Below are 19,164 nucleotides of genomic sequence, written 5' to 3' on the forward strand. Positions count from 1 at the left end.
CTCGAGAGACCATGCTGAACTATAATGTACAGTACTTACACAGTGCAAAACGTCACTTAAATCCTTACCTATTCCTGAACATATTATATGCAGATTTTGCTTAATTCGTTGTTTCAACTAAATTGCATTCTTCCAGGCAACATTTCCACTAGTCCTTAATAGCTGTTTCATTTATGTTAAGTCATGCACCCACAAGTTACTCGTTTTCAATTATATAAGCGATCCTACAAATTGAGGTAACATTTTTAAAATGGTACCCATGTTTATTTGTAAAAGGTACATAACAATCATAATTTACATGTTCACATACAGTGGTAATAATAAAGGCTAAAATTCTCATAGAGATCAACTAAGATCAACATCAATCAATTTTAGCTTTGTGTTTTAGAGCTGAACAAACAACTTTCTACACAATAGAAACCTTGATGTTTCGGCATCTCCTATCTTGATAGTTAGCGAGTTTGTCTTTCGTTTTGTGACAGCAGTACAGGCCAGTTAAACATTAAAACCCTGAAACTAGCTAGTGATAAGAATGATTTTTGACCAGTAACTATATCAGTTTAACATTGGTATATATGGTATAAAAATGCCAGGTGTTCACTTGTACAAGTTTCTTTTGTGGGAATGGAACTACGGCATTCATAGTGATCATTCTTGGGATTGAAATGAATTGTGGACGATTGTACTGTTGTGGTTAATTTTGTTTGGTATTACTGTAGAGGTAAAAAAATAATTATTTTACATGAATAATGTTAAACTTAGCACTCTATTAAGTGAAGAAGTGAATTCTTTCTAGTAAAGTAATTATTGTGCCACAATAATAATTCACATGTGATACAACAGAACATGTAGGACTTTTTTTGTTTAGAAAAAATCAAAATCAAAGACATAATGTAATAATCAGGAGTTCTCTGCACAAATCGGAAGATATTATAAAATGGGTAAGTAGGCGTGGAGAGAACCCAATAATCAGGAGTTTTTTTTTCTCCCAGCACAAAAGTTGACAGGTATGGTGCAAGGTCGCTTACATTAAAGTAAACAACAACTCAGCTTTTATGGTATTAACACAATTTTCAAAGCATTATTTCCCAAACTGTATTATAGTATTTTTGAGATATCGTAAGAGTTGAGCGCAATGGTGTCCATGATTTCGACTCCAAAGGATGTACTTAATTCATCACGTAATTAAACCTACAATGTACATGTGGTGGCCCCATTATGTAAATACGTTCAGTAGCCCAATTGTGAGCAATGAATCAAACAGTATTCATTCTGTTGTCATACTGGGATTACATTTTAATGAGTTTAGGTATTTACAATTTCAAAGCAACGTAAAAACATAATTACCAGTGCACTGATATAAAATGTCCAATGCAATAATGCATAAACAAACAATAATGGAGTCAAAAGGTAGAGGTAGTGTTACAGGAATTGCTCAATTCTTGTCGTCGTTCGATCAAAATAAACACAAATCTAAATTAGGCAGAAACAATAAGAAAACAGAAAATTAAATTACTTTTCAAACAAGTTACGCCATTTCTTTTTGAAAATCCTGCATGCCAACCTCCAGATAAGCATACATGTAATTTTTTTAAATACAAGTTTGCCTAAATAAATGCATTTAGAACTTACCTCATGCATCTTGAGATGCCTTGGAGTTGTAGGTTGGCTTATACGCGGGTCATGCACTTTTAATGTATATACCTGTTCTGTTTGGGGGGTTTGTTTATATGTAAACAGGCTTATATGTGAGTATATACGGTAATAGATGTCCAGAGATGGAATAAGCTCTGACTTCTCAAGTTTGGGTTAAAGATCCAATTACTGTATACCAGCAATGAAACAGATCCTGATAGAAGGACTTCACATTGTGTCTCAGTCAATAAGTTCCTAGTCACTGGAAGCATGCCTCTACTACCCTCATAAATCACTGGAAGCATGCCTCTACTACCCTCATAACTTGTGTGTGGAAATTATTCCAAGCACCAGGAATCGGAATTGATTAAGCTTCCTAGTACAAGGAAAACTGGAGGCATTTGCAATGTGAAGGAAATATACAAGTAGCCATTCAAAAGGTCAATGGAGACTGCCCATTCTGAAGAACACATTGCATTGCAAGCAGGCTTCCTGATGGTCAATGGAAACTGAATGTTCTGAAGGACACCTTGTATTCCAGATTGCAGAAATGGTTACCATTATCAAAGGTTCCTACTGAAGGAATGGGAGAGATCAATTATGGGAGGAAACTTCCCGTTTTTTTGGAGACCAAGAAAATTCAGGAGTAGAATGCAGAACATTGACAGTTCATAACTCTACTGAGTGCTCCTTTCTGCCAAGGGTGTGCATATCTTCCCTTAATTTCACCAAACTGGATTGGTGAAAGAACACAAGAGTCCTTGACAAAAATGGGCTGTTCCCAGAGCTATGGTCAGCAACCCTCACTCACAATGGGAAGGAACCATCCATGAACTGTGAAAAGCCACCAAAACAACCTATGGGGACATTTGGAAGAGGAATGCATGTCAGGTGAGCTGGTTTGAGTTTCACCTTGTGTCTCTTCTTCTATAGTGCCTTGACATGTTAACTAGATACAAATCTTATTTTAAGTATCTTACATAAATCGTTCCATCTAGATTTTAAGAGTATAAATACTTTTTTGTATTCAATGTTTTTATTAAATTTTTGCATTTGTGTCAAAAAATTGTATTTTAAATTACTTCTTTATGTTTGATCAATGTAAACAAATAAACATGACTGCACAGAATGTTGAAAAACTATTTTCTCTTTCGACATTTTTTCTCCAAGTGAAAATACTTATTTATATGAAAATATATACTTTCCACATGAAAATACTCAATTTTCCACCTGAAAATACTTACTTTCCAATGAAAATATATACTTTTCCACCTGAAAATACTTACTTTCCACCTGAGCAAAGGCTTCAATGTATTCACTAGTGAGAAGAGGAATAGGAAGTTCTCTGATAAACTGCTTCATAAGGGCTGCCACATCATTTGAGGTCACATCTCCCCAGCGGAATGTCCCCTGGTAAAATTTTTCCTCCAAATCCTGACGAAGTTGCTAAAACAATAACAGAACCCATTTAATACACAATTTTTTAATTTTATTATTATTAATGTTATTATTATTATTATTATTATTATTATAATAATGTCTTATTTGGATCTTTAGCATAGTTTTAGCATCTTAAATAAATTTCCACAATGTCTGCAGTGTGTCAGGATAATGTGACAGGGTAGGACAGGATGCCATATGTCTGCAGCATGATGCCCCAGTGCTAGACATCACTAGAAACTACCACAATGCAGACATCATAGCAATATGACTGAATTTTTTCAAAGCTACATTAAAAATCCAAATCACACACACACGCACACACACACATAACTTGATTTGTAGGAGTCAGAACTTTGCATGGCAGTCAAAATATGATCTGTAAGACAGTCATAACTTTGCAAGGCTGTCATAGCTTGATCTGTAAGACAGTCATAACGTTGCAAGGCTGTCATAACTTGATCTATAAGACCATCATAACTTTGCAAGGCTGTCTTAACTTGATCTGTAAGACTATCATAACTTTGCAAAGCTGTCATAATGTGATCTGTAAGACTGTCATAACTTTGCAAGGCTGTCACTACTTTATCTGTAAGACAGTCAAAACTTGATTTATAAGACAATCATAACTTGGATTATAAGACAGTCATAAATTTATTTAAGACCCATAAATTGATTTCAAATTCTGTCACAATTTGATTTGTAAGCCAGTCAAAATTTGACTTACTAGACAGTTGTAACTTGGAATGTAAGACTGTCATACAGTGATTTGTAATTCTGTCACAATTTGATCAGTAAAGCAGTCAAAACTTGATGGATAAGTCAGTCATTAATTGGATTGTAAGATTGTCATAAAATGATTTGTAATTCTGTCACAATTTGATCTGTAAGGCAGTTAAAACTTGATAAGACGGTCATAATATGGATTGTAAGACTGTCATAAGTTGATTTTAATTCTGTCACAATTTGTTTCATAAGTCAGACAAAACTTTATTTATAAAACCGTCATAACTTGGATTATAAGACTGTCATAAACTAATTTGAAATTATGTCACAAATTCACTTTAAGGACTGTTACAACTTATTTGCAAGATTCAATTTCAGTAATAAGTCTGTCTAAACTTGACATGTAATCCTGTCATAACTTGACTGGAATGCTGTCACAACTTGGCTTGTAGGAGTGTAATAACTTGGCTTGTAGGAATGTCATATCTTGGCTTGTAGGAGTGTCATAACTTGATTTTTAAGGTTATGACATTTACTGTAAACATTTACAGGTGTTACAATAACACAAATACAAATCAGGGGGAACTGACCCTAACCCATTGGAGGAACTAACCCTAACCAACCAGGGGAAAGGCACTTTCAAGCTATCACACAACAAAGGCATATTTTAAACAATTATGATTCAAAGTCTGAAGTGTTTTAATCCAATGTCCAATGTGTTTTAATCCAATGCCTGATGAGTTTTAATCCAATCTCGATGTGTTTTAATCCAATTCCAATGTGTTTCAATCCAATGTCCAATGAGTTTTAACCCAATGTCCAATGTGTTTAAATCCAATGTCTGATGTGTTTTAATCAAATGTCCAATGTGTTTTCATCCAATGTCTGATGTGTTGTCATCCAATGTCCGATGTGTTTTAATCCAATGTCCGATGTGTTTTAATCCAATGTCCAATGTGTTTTCATCCAATGTTCGATGTGTTTTAATCCAATGTCCGATGTGTTTTCATCCAATGTGTGATGTGTTTTCATCCAATGTTTGATGTGTTTTAATCCAATGTCCGAAGAGTTTTCATCCAATGTTCGATGTGTTTTCATCCAATGTCTGATGTGTTTTCATCCAATGTCCGATGTGTTTTAATCCAATGTTCGATGTGATTTCACCCAATGTTTGATGTGTTTTCATTCAATGTCCAATGTGTTTTCATCCATTGTCTAATGTGTTTTAATACAATGTCCGATGTGTTTTCATCCAATCTCCGATGTGTTTTAATCCAACGTCCGATGTATTTTAATCCATTGTCTGATGTATTTTCGTCCAAAAAGCCCCATACAGGAGCATATTATTTTGCATAATTTCTGGCTAGAGGTTTGTGGGCAGTAGAAACAATTTTAATTTTGGGTTGGAGATAGAAGCAATTGGAATGACAGCTGATTGGAAGTAACATGTCACTTATCCTGAATTTTTATACTGGGTTGGAGATAGAAGCAATTAGAATGACAGCTGATTGGAAGTAACATGTCACTTATCCTGAATTTTTATATTGGGTTGGAGATAGAAGCAATTAGAATGACAGCTGACTGGAAGTAACATGTCACTTATCCTGAATTTTTATAACCCTAGCATTTAGTCATTCTTTACAATCAATCATATGGATCTAAATCCTGGAATAATTTGTTTGTCTCAGTGTATTCATAAAATGAATGTCCTTGCAGTTAACTGTCTACTGTCAAAGGTGGCACTGTCATCACCAATTGCCTTGCAGTTAACTGTCTACTGTCAAAGGTGGCACCGTCATCACCGATTGCCTTGCAGTTAACTGTCTACTGTCAAAGGTGGCACCGTCATCACCGATTGCCTTGCAGTTAACTGTCTACTGTCAAAGGTGGCACTGACATCACCGATTGCCTTGCAGTTAACTGTCTACTGTCAAAGGTGGCACTATCATCACCAATTGCCTTGCAGTTAACTGTCTACTGTCAAAGGTGGCACTGTCATCACCGATTGCCTTGCAGTTAACTGTCTACTGTCAAAGGTGGCACTGTCATCACTGATTGCCTTGCAGTTAACTGTCTACTGTCAAAGGTGGCACTGTCATCACCGATTGCCTTGCAGTTAACTGTCTACTGTCAAAGGTGGCACTGTCATCACCGACTGCCTTGCAGTTAACTGTGTACTGTCAAAGGTGGCACTGTCATCACCGATTGCCTTGCAGTATCCTGCTGGACTTTGAATCCTTGAGTCACATGCTTAATTTCCTGCTTCTAGTCTTGAATGACTTATATTCAAAGTCTGTAAATGACAGGTGTTAGAGGGACCTAAAAACACCAAACAACCAGGCCACATATGCCCACATGGTCTAAGGTGTTAGAGAGACCTAAAAACACCAAACAACCAGGCCACATATGCAAAAGTGGTCTAAGGTGTTTCCCTTTATAGAACACACATACATCTCATCCCAGATCGAGTCTAGACATGCATAATGTGAGAAAGCTTTCAAGTGGTTTCCTGTGGATCAGTGGTTCTTCCTTCACCAAATATTCTTACCACCATGCTGAAAAATGGTGTTAAACCCCAAAACCCCAAACTAAATCAAACCAACTAACCAATCAACAGCAGCAGCAGAAGTACTTATTCATAACTATTGCCACAACTGCATGATTGCATCAACTTTGACCACTGAAACTGTCTTGAAACCTATGAATATCAACAATTACTATTTCTGACTTTATCTAGGACATGCTGACTGAACACATAATATAACCCTAACCCTAAAATCAAATACCCTAGACAAGTTATCTCCCCTGCAAGGAATCTGCATAGATTTTATCTAAAAAGATGATCTCTCCCTTTGTCAACAGATTAAGGGGGAGGAGACAACAAAAAAGGTTTGGGGAAATTGTCATAGTTAGATAGTACAATGTTTAAATATCTGTCTCCACTACTGCTCTGTTCTATTAGAGCTGTGTTGAAATGAAAATCCTCAAATGTCCACAATAGTTAAATAAACATGTTAATCTTGTAATTGTTTCTGATAATTAATTAGTAATTAATCTTTTGTTTATTATGTACAGCTCCTAGGTATCATCTCTGTTACAAAACAAGACTGTACACTAACATGAACTCCATTTCACTTTCATGAATCAGTGCTCTTCTTCCTACTATGGCAGATTTCTGATCAATTCCATAATGCTGTATTTGGGTGTGAAGTCCATCAATTCCACAATACTGTATATATGTGTAAAGTCCATCAATTCCATAATGCTGTATTTGGGTGTGAAGTCAATCAATCTGATTCATTGTTGATTCAAAAGCGAATCAAGCACATTTACTGTGCTGTAAATGTTTCCTTTCTGCAGGAAAAAAGTAACTTTTTGCTTACAATTGCTACCAATGGCAGCATAATATACAAATTAAATTTGAATCTTTCAATACCTGGCCCCCAAGTTAACTTATAGCATGTAAACAACGACTATACAGCTAAGTGCTAGTGTACTTGCAGCATGTAAACAACAACTATACAGCTAAGTGCTATGCACTTGTAGCATGTAAACAACAACTATACAGCTAAGTGCTAGTGTACTTGTAGCATGTAAACAACAACTATACAGCTATGTGCTAGTGTACTTGTAGCATGTAAACAACAACTATACAGCTAAGTGTTAGTGTACTTGCAGCATGTAAACAACAACTATACAGCTAAGTGCTAGTGTACTTGTAGCATGTAAACAACAACTATACAGCTATGTGCTAGTGTACTTGTAGCATGTAAACAACAACTATACAGCTAAGTGCTAGTGTACTTGCAGCATGTAAACAACAACTATACAGCTATGTGCTAGTGTACTTGTAGCATGTAAACAACAACTATACAGCTAAGTGCTTGTAGTATGTAAACAACAACTATACAGCTATGTGCTAGTGTACTTGTAGTATGTAAACAACAACTATACAGCTATGTGCTAGTGTACTTGCAGCATGTAAACAACAACTATACAGCTATGTGCTAGTGTACTTGTAGCATGTAAACAACAACTATACAGCTAAGTGCTACTGTACTTGTAGCATGTAAACAACAACTATACAGCTATGTGCTAGTGTACTTGTAGCATGTAAACAACAACTATACAGCTAAGTGCTAGTGTACTTGTAGCATGTAAACAACAACTATACAGCTATGTGCTAGTGTACTTGCAGCATGTAAACAACAACTATACAGCTAAGTGCTGTACTTGTAGTATGTAAACAACAAATATACAGCTATGTGCTAGTGTACTTGTAGCATGTAAACAACAACTATACAGCTATGTGCTAGTGTACTTGTAGTATGTAAACAACAACTATACAGCTAAGTGTTAGTGTACTTGCAGCATGTAAACAACAACTATACAGCTAAGTGTGCACATGTAGTATGTAAACAACAACTATACAGCTATGTGCTAGTGTACTTGCAGCATGTAAACAACAACAGCAGCAGGGAAGTTATACAGACCAGGTGGCTCAGATAAAATTAAGCCTCCTACCAAACATTTCTCCGTAGAAGCCTCAGAAAGCAGAAATAAAGCCTCCTACGCAAAATAATCCGCAAAATTTCCCCCCAAATTGCATTTTCAGGCATAAAAAAAATGGCGGCTTTTTTGGGGGGGGGATATTGTAAAATTTGTTTGTTATTGCAAATTCCGGTTGCAATTTTATGAGTAAATTTGATCAAGACCAACACGATACCTACTACGTGGATCATGAAGATTAATCGTGACAAATCCGTGCGGAGTCGCTTGAGCGTGACTAAAGAAATTTTTAAACTTATTTATGTCCATATCGCCATTGCACCAAGTTTGATGGATATTCCTTAGCGTGTGAGTATCAACGCCATTGAAAACTGATAAAATATTACAATTATCTCTAATAACCTTCGGAATTTGCGTATATCGCTGTGTCACGTAAATCACATCGGTGTTCTTGTGTCGGCCACGCGAGAATATCCTAGCTGGGTTAGTTTGTTTATCCAGCATCACATCGTCGAAAACAACAAGATTATTAGTATCGCCGTCTAAACTTTCCACTGATGGAGCTTCATTAATATCCGTTATAAATTCTATTGTGCCATCCTCAGTATTATCACTAAATTCCTTTAGTACTTTATAACATCGCTGATCATCCACGGACGGTGCAACTAAATATAATTTATCCCATTTCAACCATCGCATTATCAAATTTAGCAATAACTGAGTTTTTCCAGAACCGGATGGTCCGATGATTATCATTCTAATCGAATTTGGTAATGCGTCGACGTGTTTCACTTGTTCGTGTTTTTTCGTGGCTGAAAAATCAATTACATTCATGTTATTAGAATATTATGGATTCATATTGTGTTAAGTGTCGCACTCGAACTGCCACGCTAAATCCAATCGAAGTTGTCACGCGCAACAACAGGAATGCAATCAGAGGTGAATGTGCTGTTTGTGGAACAAGCAAATTTAGATTCGTTAAAAAAAGGATAGAAGAACCGGAGGAGATATCGCCGCCTCCGTGAAAAATCTACCAGGATTGCCTTGGGCAAAATATCCCGGAGAGAAACATTTGCCAGGATATAATTACTGCGGACCTGGTACAAGGCTAGATATAAGACTTAATAATAATAATCAACCAAATCCCGGCGAAGAACCAGTAAATGCCATCGATAACGCGTGCTACTATCACGATCTCGCATATCGCAGTGGAGATTTACAACAACGACATCTCGCTGATGTGAAGCTAATTCACGCAATAGATGCTATTCCTGATAAAAATTTCAAAGAAAAATTGGCAACCTGGTTGATAAAAGGAGTGATGAAAGGTAAATTAGTCCTAGGTGCTGGTTAATTTATAATGGAGCAAATATATTATTCTCCGCGAGGATTCTGGAAAGGAAAATCAGCAATTGCCAAACTTGCCAAGGCTGCAAAAGTAAAACACTCCACCGCTGCATTATGGTTATCAAAACAAGCTATTTGGCAAATTTATCTTCCTCCGCCTAAGAAAATACCATACGCAAGTTTCTCCGTCAGTGTCCCTAACGAAGTTCATCAAGCTGATTTAATGTTTCTTCCTCACGATACCGTTAATGGAATCACATACAAATATGTTTTAACGATTGTTGATATTGCTAGCAGATATAAAGAAGCGGAACCGCTATCAAATAAAACAGCAACGGAAATAGCAAATGCATTTGAGAGAATTTATTCACGATCTCCATTGACATGGCCGAATCTTCTCCAGATTGATCCAGGACGAGAATTTCTTGGCGCGGTTACTGCGTTAATGAAAAAGAATAACGTTAAAATCCGTCGCGGTATTGTTGGTGTTCATCGCAATCAGGCTATTGTTGAAAGATTCAACAAAACACTAGCGGAACGATTATTCGGATATCAGTACGCGAGAGAATTTATTCAAGATAAACGATCTCACGATTGGGCAACAAGATTACCTCACGTGATTAACGCACTAAATAACGAAGTAACACGAACGATATCAATGAAACCCGCAATTGCAATTACAAAGGCAAAAATACCACTAAAGCGAAGTTCAATAATTCCACCGGTGTTAGGTAGCGTCACGGTTAGATATTTATATAAGGAAGGAGAAGCCGAGGGTGGCAGAAAAAGAGCAACCGATCCAAACTGGAGTGTTACAACGCATAAAATATCGGCCGTAACAAGATCATCGGGAAGGCCAGCAATTTATTTTCTAGATTCACTAGCACCGCAACGAGGATTTACCAAAGAAGAACTACAAGTAATTCCAAATGATACTCAATTACCGCCGTCGTCGTTAATGTGAAATTTAATCCTACCTAACTGAGATAATTTTCTTACTCGAGAAACTGCCAGATAAACTAAATTTGACCAGGAAATTCTATCATCGACGATCCAAACTTGGCCATCTACTGTTAATCCCTGTGACGAGTGAATCGTTGTTGCGTATCCGAGTTTCCACGGCGATCTTTCTGCGCTTATCGCATCATTGACAAGATTAATATCAACGAAAATAATATCGTTCAAAACCATTATTTTTTCTTCTCCACATGGCAAAATAACATTGATATTTTGTTTCCTAGTATCAGCTGGCCTATAACACAACGGAACTTGCAACGTTGGAAATCTCTCACATTGAAGCTTAAATAATATTTTCTGAATAGCATCGCGAATAATTTTCCTACTAGCAACTATCAAATGATCAGGACGCCACAAATTTAGAAATCTATCCATCGAAGTCTCATCAATTATTTTTCTCATCACATCACATTGAATTTTATTAGGTTGTAGCCGAATTAGTTTTTTAAACTCGGTCAGTAAAATATCATTAGATCTATAATCAGTATCAATCTCTTCATAATAATCTACAAAGTTTCTAAGCCATCCATGTGGAGATTCACCATCAATAGGATCCGGTTGTCCATGATCGCCGCACATTATTACTGCGGTATTTTTTTCTTCTAGCCAACTTAGAAATGATTTTAACACAACTAAATTTACTGTGCAAATTTCATCAAATATTATAATCTTGTTGATATATTTATTTCCCATTCGAGCCAGATCCCATAATCCACCGCTGTACTTGAAATAACTATGATAAGTACAAGAACTAACGCCACGTTGCTTTATTTCTCGCGCTAGTCTGTGAGTTGGAGTTAACACGATCATATCAGAGTTTGAAAATAAGTTTATTGCTCTTGTTGTTTTACCGCTACCGCCAGGACCATTAAGATAAACAAATTTATTTCGTGAAATCGGATCAAACGCAGATGAGGCCGTTGATACCTCATCGCGCTGGTCTTTGTGAAACTTATCGCAATCTTCCACATCCGCGTCTTCGCAATAGTCTAGAATATCTTCATTTTTTATTCTCCAGGTTCCCCAAGACCCATTAGCGATTAAATTTTCTAATCCGCATTGATATTTCTTATCGATATAAAATGAATCCGTTGCAACCCTCACCGCGATATCAGCAAATTTATTTATCATCGACAACAAATTAATACTCACATAAGCGAGCATCGATGATCTTAAATGAGTATACTGCGCTGATTCTCCATCGAGATAAGTAATCACGGTTCCTAATTTCGTTCCATCAATAATAATATTTTCTCTATTGCAAAATATTCCACGCGATACTGTATCAGCAATAATAAAATCCATTTCAGCATCATTGATAAATAACCTAGCGTGGCGATGTTTATGATCAACTGATCCTCCTTGAGTAAATTTACCAATTATTTTTCTTCCAATATCTTTCGCGTTTTCGCAGTCCGTGGGCAACCACACTTCAGTTTGTTTCCTATACGATATAATTGCCTCGCTTATCGTCAGCGATATCAACATCGACGAATCCAGCATATACCTCAATAGCACTATAGGAATCCATCTTCGCTGAGATAAATGCCGACCAAACCAAATATAGCAAATCCTATGCAAATTCTCAGCAAGTTCGAACGAAGTAACATTAGCGAATCCTGTCATGACAAAATCAGGTAACGGTCCGTTAATTGCCACTCTCGTCATCTCGCTAGTAGGGTGGCCGAATTTAGCAAAGTAATCCGCACAATCGCCGTATCCGAGAAAACTTCCAGGATAGCACGCGATCATATCAACGGAGATCATATCTTCGAAATTGTATTTGGTATTCCATAATCCTCCGTGACCGTATTCGATACAACTAAGTTGAATATCATTGAGAAACTCATTTCTTGTAGGTTTCCACGAATTTCTTTCTCTCGCGGCGTGAGCGGCAACAGACGGAATAGTAAAGCAATTTGTCAGCAATTTATTTGGATTTGATGAATATTTCTCCGCGATATTTTTCATCGAATTGTGTAATAGTTCATCACGGTAAATATCTCCGCACGGCAAGATAAATTGATCGTATTTTTCTTCGCTAGAAAATAACCAGACCGATATTGGATCGGACTTGGCTAATAGTTTGATATATCGGAACATTGCATCGGAATTGTTTTTGGATTCTTCCACCGTGGAATTTTCCACGGGATAGAATTTAACAACACGATCTCGTGGAAATATCATTACTGACTGAGTCCACGCGTGTGAATTATGATCAACAATTTCGATTGGAGTTCCTCGAGATTTATACGGCGACGAATATAATATTTCACCCGATAGTGTTTTAACCGTAATAGGAAATTTAAGTTTCCTACTCAGCGCAGCAACATCGTCAATTGATGCGCCATCAACAACTGTCTTTGCCCATGAATTAATTTTATCCAATCTCAATTGGGTCAGACCAGATCCGCGACGAGCGTTTTTCATATGCTCGATAACTCTCTCAGCCACGCAATTTATTTTCGGCGATTCTTTCATCACCGGCAGATTTTTCGCATCAGGATTGTTATTCAGCCGATAAATTCCATAAACAACAGCACTAGAAGGATAAGCTCTAGCATAATAAGGACCATCAATTCCCAATAACAATCCCGGTTTCGAATTCTTATCAAGAACGACGTTTTTCTTACCGCCGCGTACCGGATCTCGTTTGTCGCGAATAATCCAATTATCGTCCGGCATTTGTGCAATAAATTTTATTCCGAAGATAAATCGCTCATCCTTGTGTTCAGATTTTATATGCTCGATTATCTTCTTCGCTCGCTCTAGATTCATCGTAGCATCAATAAAGTTAGTTTTCCACGTTGACCAAACATGAATCGCTCCATCGTCGAAAAATTCTTTCTTCGCACGATCTACTTCGGGAATGATATATTCTGCCTCATCAAGATCAAATAAATCCATTATTATATTTAGACAAATGTTTAAATTATAATGAATCAATGTTCATGGATAATAGTTGGATCAACAAAATCATGTGACAAATCCTGTAGAAGTGAATACTGCGGCGCTCATATATATGAAGTTCGACGAGGCAACAAAGGACCGCAACGGTGTTTAGTTTGTCAAGTTGGAACTCGAGGAAAGACAAGGTTGTGTTTCTCTTGTGGAGGAAAGAAATATCGTGAGTTGCGGAGATATTATGAAAAAAGATCTTCGTCAGTGATAAAATGCGAGGAAGATTATATTAATCGATTCAAAGCAAATTACGATTTAAACAAAGAGAATATCATATATGGAAACAAAATCAACGATTCCTATGAGCGGATATAAATCGCATTCCATCATTGATGATTATGAGGCGTCCAAGGACGGAAATGTGAGACACATCAAGACAAAAAATCAAGTCGGTTGTTTAAGTAAATTTGGATATCTCAAATTTTCAATCGCCAAAAATAATAGACGAAGAAGAGCAGATTACTTCGTTCACAGATTTGTGTTCGAGTGTTTCAATGGACTTATCAAGGATAATTTGGTCATTGACCATATTGACGGAAATAAACTTAACAACAAAATTTCCAATCTTCGAGCTGTGACATCGAGCGAAAATTCAAGATCCGGCAATGCTGGTGGCGCACGATTCGCTAAAACTATTAAGTCGGTAAATCAAGAAACGGGCGAGGAAATTATATTTGTATCGATAAGTGCTGCTGCGAAGTATTATGAAATTAATCCAGCATCGGTGTGGCGAGTGGCAGAGGGAAAAATCCACAAAACTTTTTCCTACAAATTTGGCGAATGGATCAGATTCTCCTATATTCCAATAATATTTGACGACGAAGAAAATTAATTGAATACTACAAAATTAATATAATGGACGAAGAAACAATAAACGACATCATTGTAGCGATTGATGATCTGAAGAAGAAAGTTGATCTTCCATCGGATCTAGACACAAATAAAATCAGATCGGAATTTGAAACAATTGTTCAAGGAAAACTAGAATATAAATATACACTACCGTCCGAATATAAATTAATAAAGAAAATTCAAATCGCGATATATCAATCACTTGCCACAATCAGCGATGATCGCGTCGAGGATTTTGTCAAATTATCGATGCTAGTAGAAAATGCTAGATCGACTTTATCAGACGCGTATGAGTCACGAAAAATTACAAATTCGCGTGTCAGGCAACTTAAAAGACTTGTCGATGAAACTAAAAACCAGAAATTTTCTGGGACAACAAATTTATAAGTGATTACTGCAAAACAAAAAAAAAGATTAATTTCCCCCAGAAATATTTCTGGGGTTTTATTTATTTTTTTAATTTTGGACCGGGGGTATTTACCCAACGGATTCGCGAAATTACACAAATTGCACAATTTGACGGGTATTTACCCCAGCGGATTCACGAAATTACATAAATTGCACAATTTGACGGGTAAATACTCAACAAAAAACATAAAATTACACAAATTTCTTAATTTTTCTGATTTTTATTAATTTTTTTTTATTATTTAACAAAATAATTTATTTACTGAAATTACACAAATTTCTTAATTTTGACGGGTATTTACCCCAACGGATTCGCGAAATTACACAAATTGCACAATTTGACGGGTATTTACCCCAGCGGATTCACGAAATTACATAAATTGCATAATCTGAAGGGTAAATACCCCCGGTCCAAAATAAAATTCAAGAAAAAATATCTTTTTTGAAAATTTCCCTGGATTTTATTTATTTTTCCCCCAGAAATATTTCTGGGATACAGATTTACGATTTCACCAACAAACTAATACTCAGCGTTTCTCCGCGAATATCAAGTAAATGTCCATCTTGATTCGTTAGTTTGAAATTTATACTTGATAATAATTTATTATGACATCGAAGGTAAAACGGATTAACCGGTTCTTTTATTATCAAATAACCCGGAGAAACATTTGGCGAAAACGAATATAATATATATCCTTGTTTTGCTTGATTTGATAATGATGAATCAATAACGTAGCTGCCATCGATAATATCCGCGTGAAGATAAACTGCAATCACATCTGTTATATTAACGATACCAGGCGAAATATGTCGTCCAAGTTTGGAAGGATTATTGTCGTGTTTGAGAAATAATTCAGATTTTAGTTGTTTATTTGCCCACGCGGCATGCAATTTCGGAAAAAACTCATCTATGGTATTGGTGACGGATTTTCTCATCGCATCAACATTATAGACGAAAAATTTAATATTTGGTAGCGTTTTCTCGGTTAATTGATACATTTGCATGATCTCTTTTTTCTTATTGTCCGAATTTTTTATGATTGTATCAACAAATATATTATGATAATACTCAATATCGTTTGCAAGTTTATTTAATATTTTTATATATTTGATTATTAGTTTACATGAATCTGATTTGCTTGATATACACTCGTTGAACAGTGATCTTAATTTATTATAATTTCTATTGTGTTCGTCATTAAAAGTTTTAATATGTGATTCTAGTTCGGCGTAATCGATTATTGTTTTATTACGCTTGGGGTCATTCGATAAATACAAATAAAAATCTACATTTCCGTGCCCGGGTGTTTTTGGGATGACATTATTAACACCAAATATTTTTTTGCCGGTCTCATGATGATAATTTAAAACTCTAACATAATCGATAATTAAAAGATTTTTTTGTAAAATATCGGAATTTTCATATGCTGCTTCGTCGGTTATAAAATCCGATTTTTTCGGTTCGGGGGGTTTAGATAAATCGTCTGGTGCGGTATCTGGCCAGCCTAATATAGATCTAACAGATGATTGGTAAATATCTACCATATACGGTGATGTTATTTCGATGATTGATGATAATGTTGGTTCGTGAGCTAATATTTTTATACCCGGTTTAGCATCGCCGGTTAAATTTGATATTCTTCTGGTAAACTCAGTATTCAGTTGTTCAATCTCATAACTGCCCGTTGGTATATTAACATATTTCCAATCCGGCGTTCCATCTGGTTTATTATTATTTGCAAAAACAAGCGAATTATTTGACATTAATTCACCAAATGATAACGATCTAATATTAGGCCAACTATTATAAACACGCAACTGTGTTAATGCAATTTCGTTGACGCTGATTGGTGTTGGAAAATTAATACTAAACTCGGGTTTCTTTGAACTTAGCGATATTAACGTTGTTGTCGGCGGTGTCGTGTTTGTCACGATCTTGGCTAGTTCGGACATTATTAATATTCATTTGTTCAATCTCCGAATAAATACCGATCATTGCAGAAAATTCCGAATCGGATATAACGCCGTCGTTTAGACTTTCCGAAATCAGCGATGATAATTTCGAATACGCGTCATTTATCTTAGTTAGTTTATTTTTGTATAATAATAATTTATCATTTGTGCACGAAGATAATTTTCTTGCAATAATACTTAAAACACCCGCGATTGTTGTTGTTGACGATATTATTATTGTTGCTGTGATTGGCGCGATTACTGTTACCGCGGATAAAACAATACCCGCACCGGCGACTATAGCAGATACCGCGTACACGGCAACATCAATAATATTTAATCTGCGCTGGTATTTATTTATTTTTATCTGATACTCGTCTATTTGTTTTTTTAGTGAATCCTGCCATGATCGCGCTTGATTGTATCGGTAATCCGATGCGGTCATTTATTAGTTATTTATTTGGTTAATTCCTGGTAAATTTTCAACTAGTTGGTTTGTGTTTTCCTATTTTGGCAACTGTTGTTTTTGGAGAAATTTCAAACCACTCGGATAAAAATTCGAAAACTACAAAATAATGTACTTGTCCAGTGGTGGTTCTATCCGGTGGTGTTAATTTAAAAGTCTCAGTTTTATCTACTTCCATGGAAACAACAAAAAATCCAGGGTAATATTCACAAATACCGTGTTTGACAGCTGTTACGTTAAATTTCATCCTTCCAGCGAGAATATATATTCGATAAATAGCTCGTAATGGCGCGGTAAAATCAAAAGAATTATTTTCAGGTGTCCAGGTAAGCTCTCTTGTCTCGAATATAAAAGTCATAAGACAGGATAAACCTCTTTCAACTGCTTTATCTGGTATACCAATTTTCGAAATTTTATTAATATCAAATTTTGATAATTTTGTTTCCGCTTCGAATTGTTTTTCTCGCAAAACCTTAATATCAGCGTCGTATAATAATTGTTTTTCTTGCAAAACCTTAATATCGGCGTCGTATAATGATTGTTTTTCTTGCAAAACCTTAATATCAGCGTTGTATAATGATATATCAAGTTTTTGTTCCACTACGTTTTTTATTCCGGTAATATCGGTGATAATCTTAATAATATTATCGTTGATTTTTTCTACTTTGTCAAGATCATCGTTAATTTTTTTGCTAATTTGTTTTAAGGTATCATCTAGTTTTTGAAAATCCTTAACTAAAACATCAAATCTTTTTGACACTCTATCTTGAGCATCATAGTGTGTTTTTATATCGGTTTTTAGAAGTAATAAATCTGATAAATCCTTATTGAGTTTTTGAAAATCCCGAACTAAAACATCAAATCTTCTTAATATATTATCTTGAGCATCATAGTGTGTTTTTATATCGGTTTTTAGAAGTAATAAATCTAATAAATCCTTATTGAGTTTTTCCACAACCGTGATATCCGCTTTTAATGGCAATTTCGTAATAATATCAGTGATATCCGATTTTAATGGCAATTTTGCAATATCATCAGCATATTTTATTACTGAATCCGACAATTGAGTAAATCGACTAATGTGATCGCTGTATTCGTCTCTCTTGATTATATCAGTTATTTTGACGTTGCTAGTTTGTAATCGCCCTTCTACATTTTGAAATACAGCAACTTCGCCAGGATCTACCTCTGACAACGATAAAAGATTATTAATATCGGATTTAGTTGCAAATTTTGTTGTATCGATTTTTTCCTCTTTCCTAAGGAAGGATCTACCGTAAATGTCAACCATGATATTTATCTACGGTGTATTCAAATAAAATTTTGTGATAAGGGCGAGATGATTTTGAAATTGCATCAAGAATGTTAATTGTCTCCCGGCCGCATATTGGTGGATCCTCTAGTGTTTGCGTTGGAAGTGTTGAATACCAAACTGGAAGTTTCAACGAAGAAATATATTTGAAAAATTCGTTTGGTGGCGCTAATCCATATGAGTCGAAGTAAATGATTTCACGAGGATTAATCGCGTAGGCAACCCAGTGAGTGCCAGGACCGGAATTTTTATCGAGATTTATTATTCCTGTCTCGGTTGAATTTGGTTTGTTAGGTAGTTGATCTCGCATAAATACGCCTCTGAAAAATTTTATTTTCTTTTTTTTTGCTTCGCTGATTAAATCTAAATTTGAGGTTGGTAACGCTATTTTAGGTTGGATTAGTATATTGGGGGTCGTCCTAACCGCAGGCCGGATCCTTGTTGTTGTCGTTGTCGTCGTCGTTGCAGCGCTTTTGCAATAAGAAGAGGAGCAAGAAGAGGGAGAGGGAGAGGGAGAGGGATATTCCCTCCCTTTTTT

At 35.9% G+C, this 19,164-nt stretch overlaps 1 protein-coding gene across 3 annotated transcripts in view; it reads right to left on the reverse strand.

Moving 5' to 3' along the window:
• LOC149791143 (rho GTPase-activating protein 18-like) overlaps positions 1 to 19,164 on the reverse strand; it is a 225,489-nt gene that overhangs the window by 76,561 nt on the left and 129,764 nt on the right. For all 3 annotated transcript variants that reach the window (XR_016423943.1, XR_016423942.1, XM_089973062.1), the window contains exon 11: positions 2,922 to 3,081. Coding sequence is in view for 1 of the 3 variants with exons in the window: in XM_089973062.1 (XP_089829188.1) it covers positions 2,922 to 3,081 (160 nt within the window). In the remaining 2 variants the exon portion in view is untranslated. The remainder of the gene's footprint in view (positions 1 to 2,921; positions 3,082 to 19,164) is intronic.

Source organism: Sinohyriopsis cumingii, chromosome 10 (genome assembly GCF_028554795.1).
Source record: "Sinohyriopsis cumingii isolate HCF-2022 chromosome 10, ASM2855479v2, whole genome shotgun sequence".
Lineage (NCBI taxonomy): Eukaryota > Metazoa > Mollusca > Bivalvia > Unionida > Unionidae > Sinohyriopsis > Sinohyriopsis cumingii.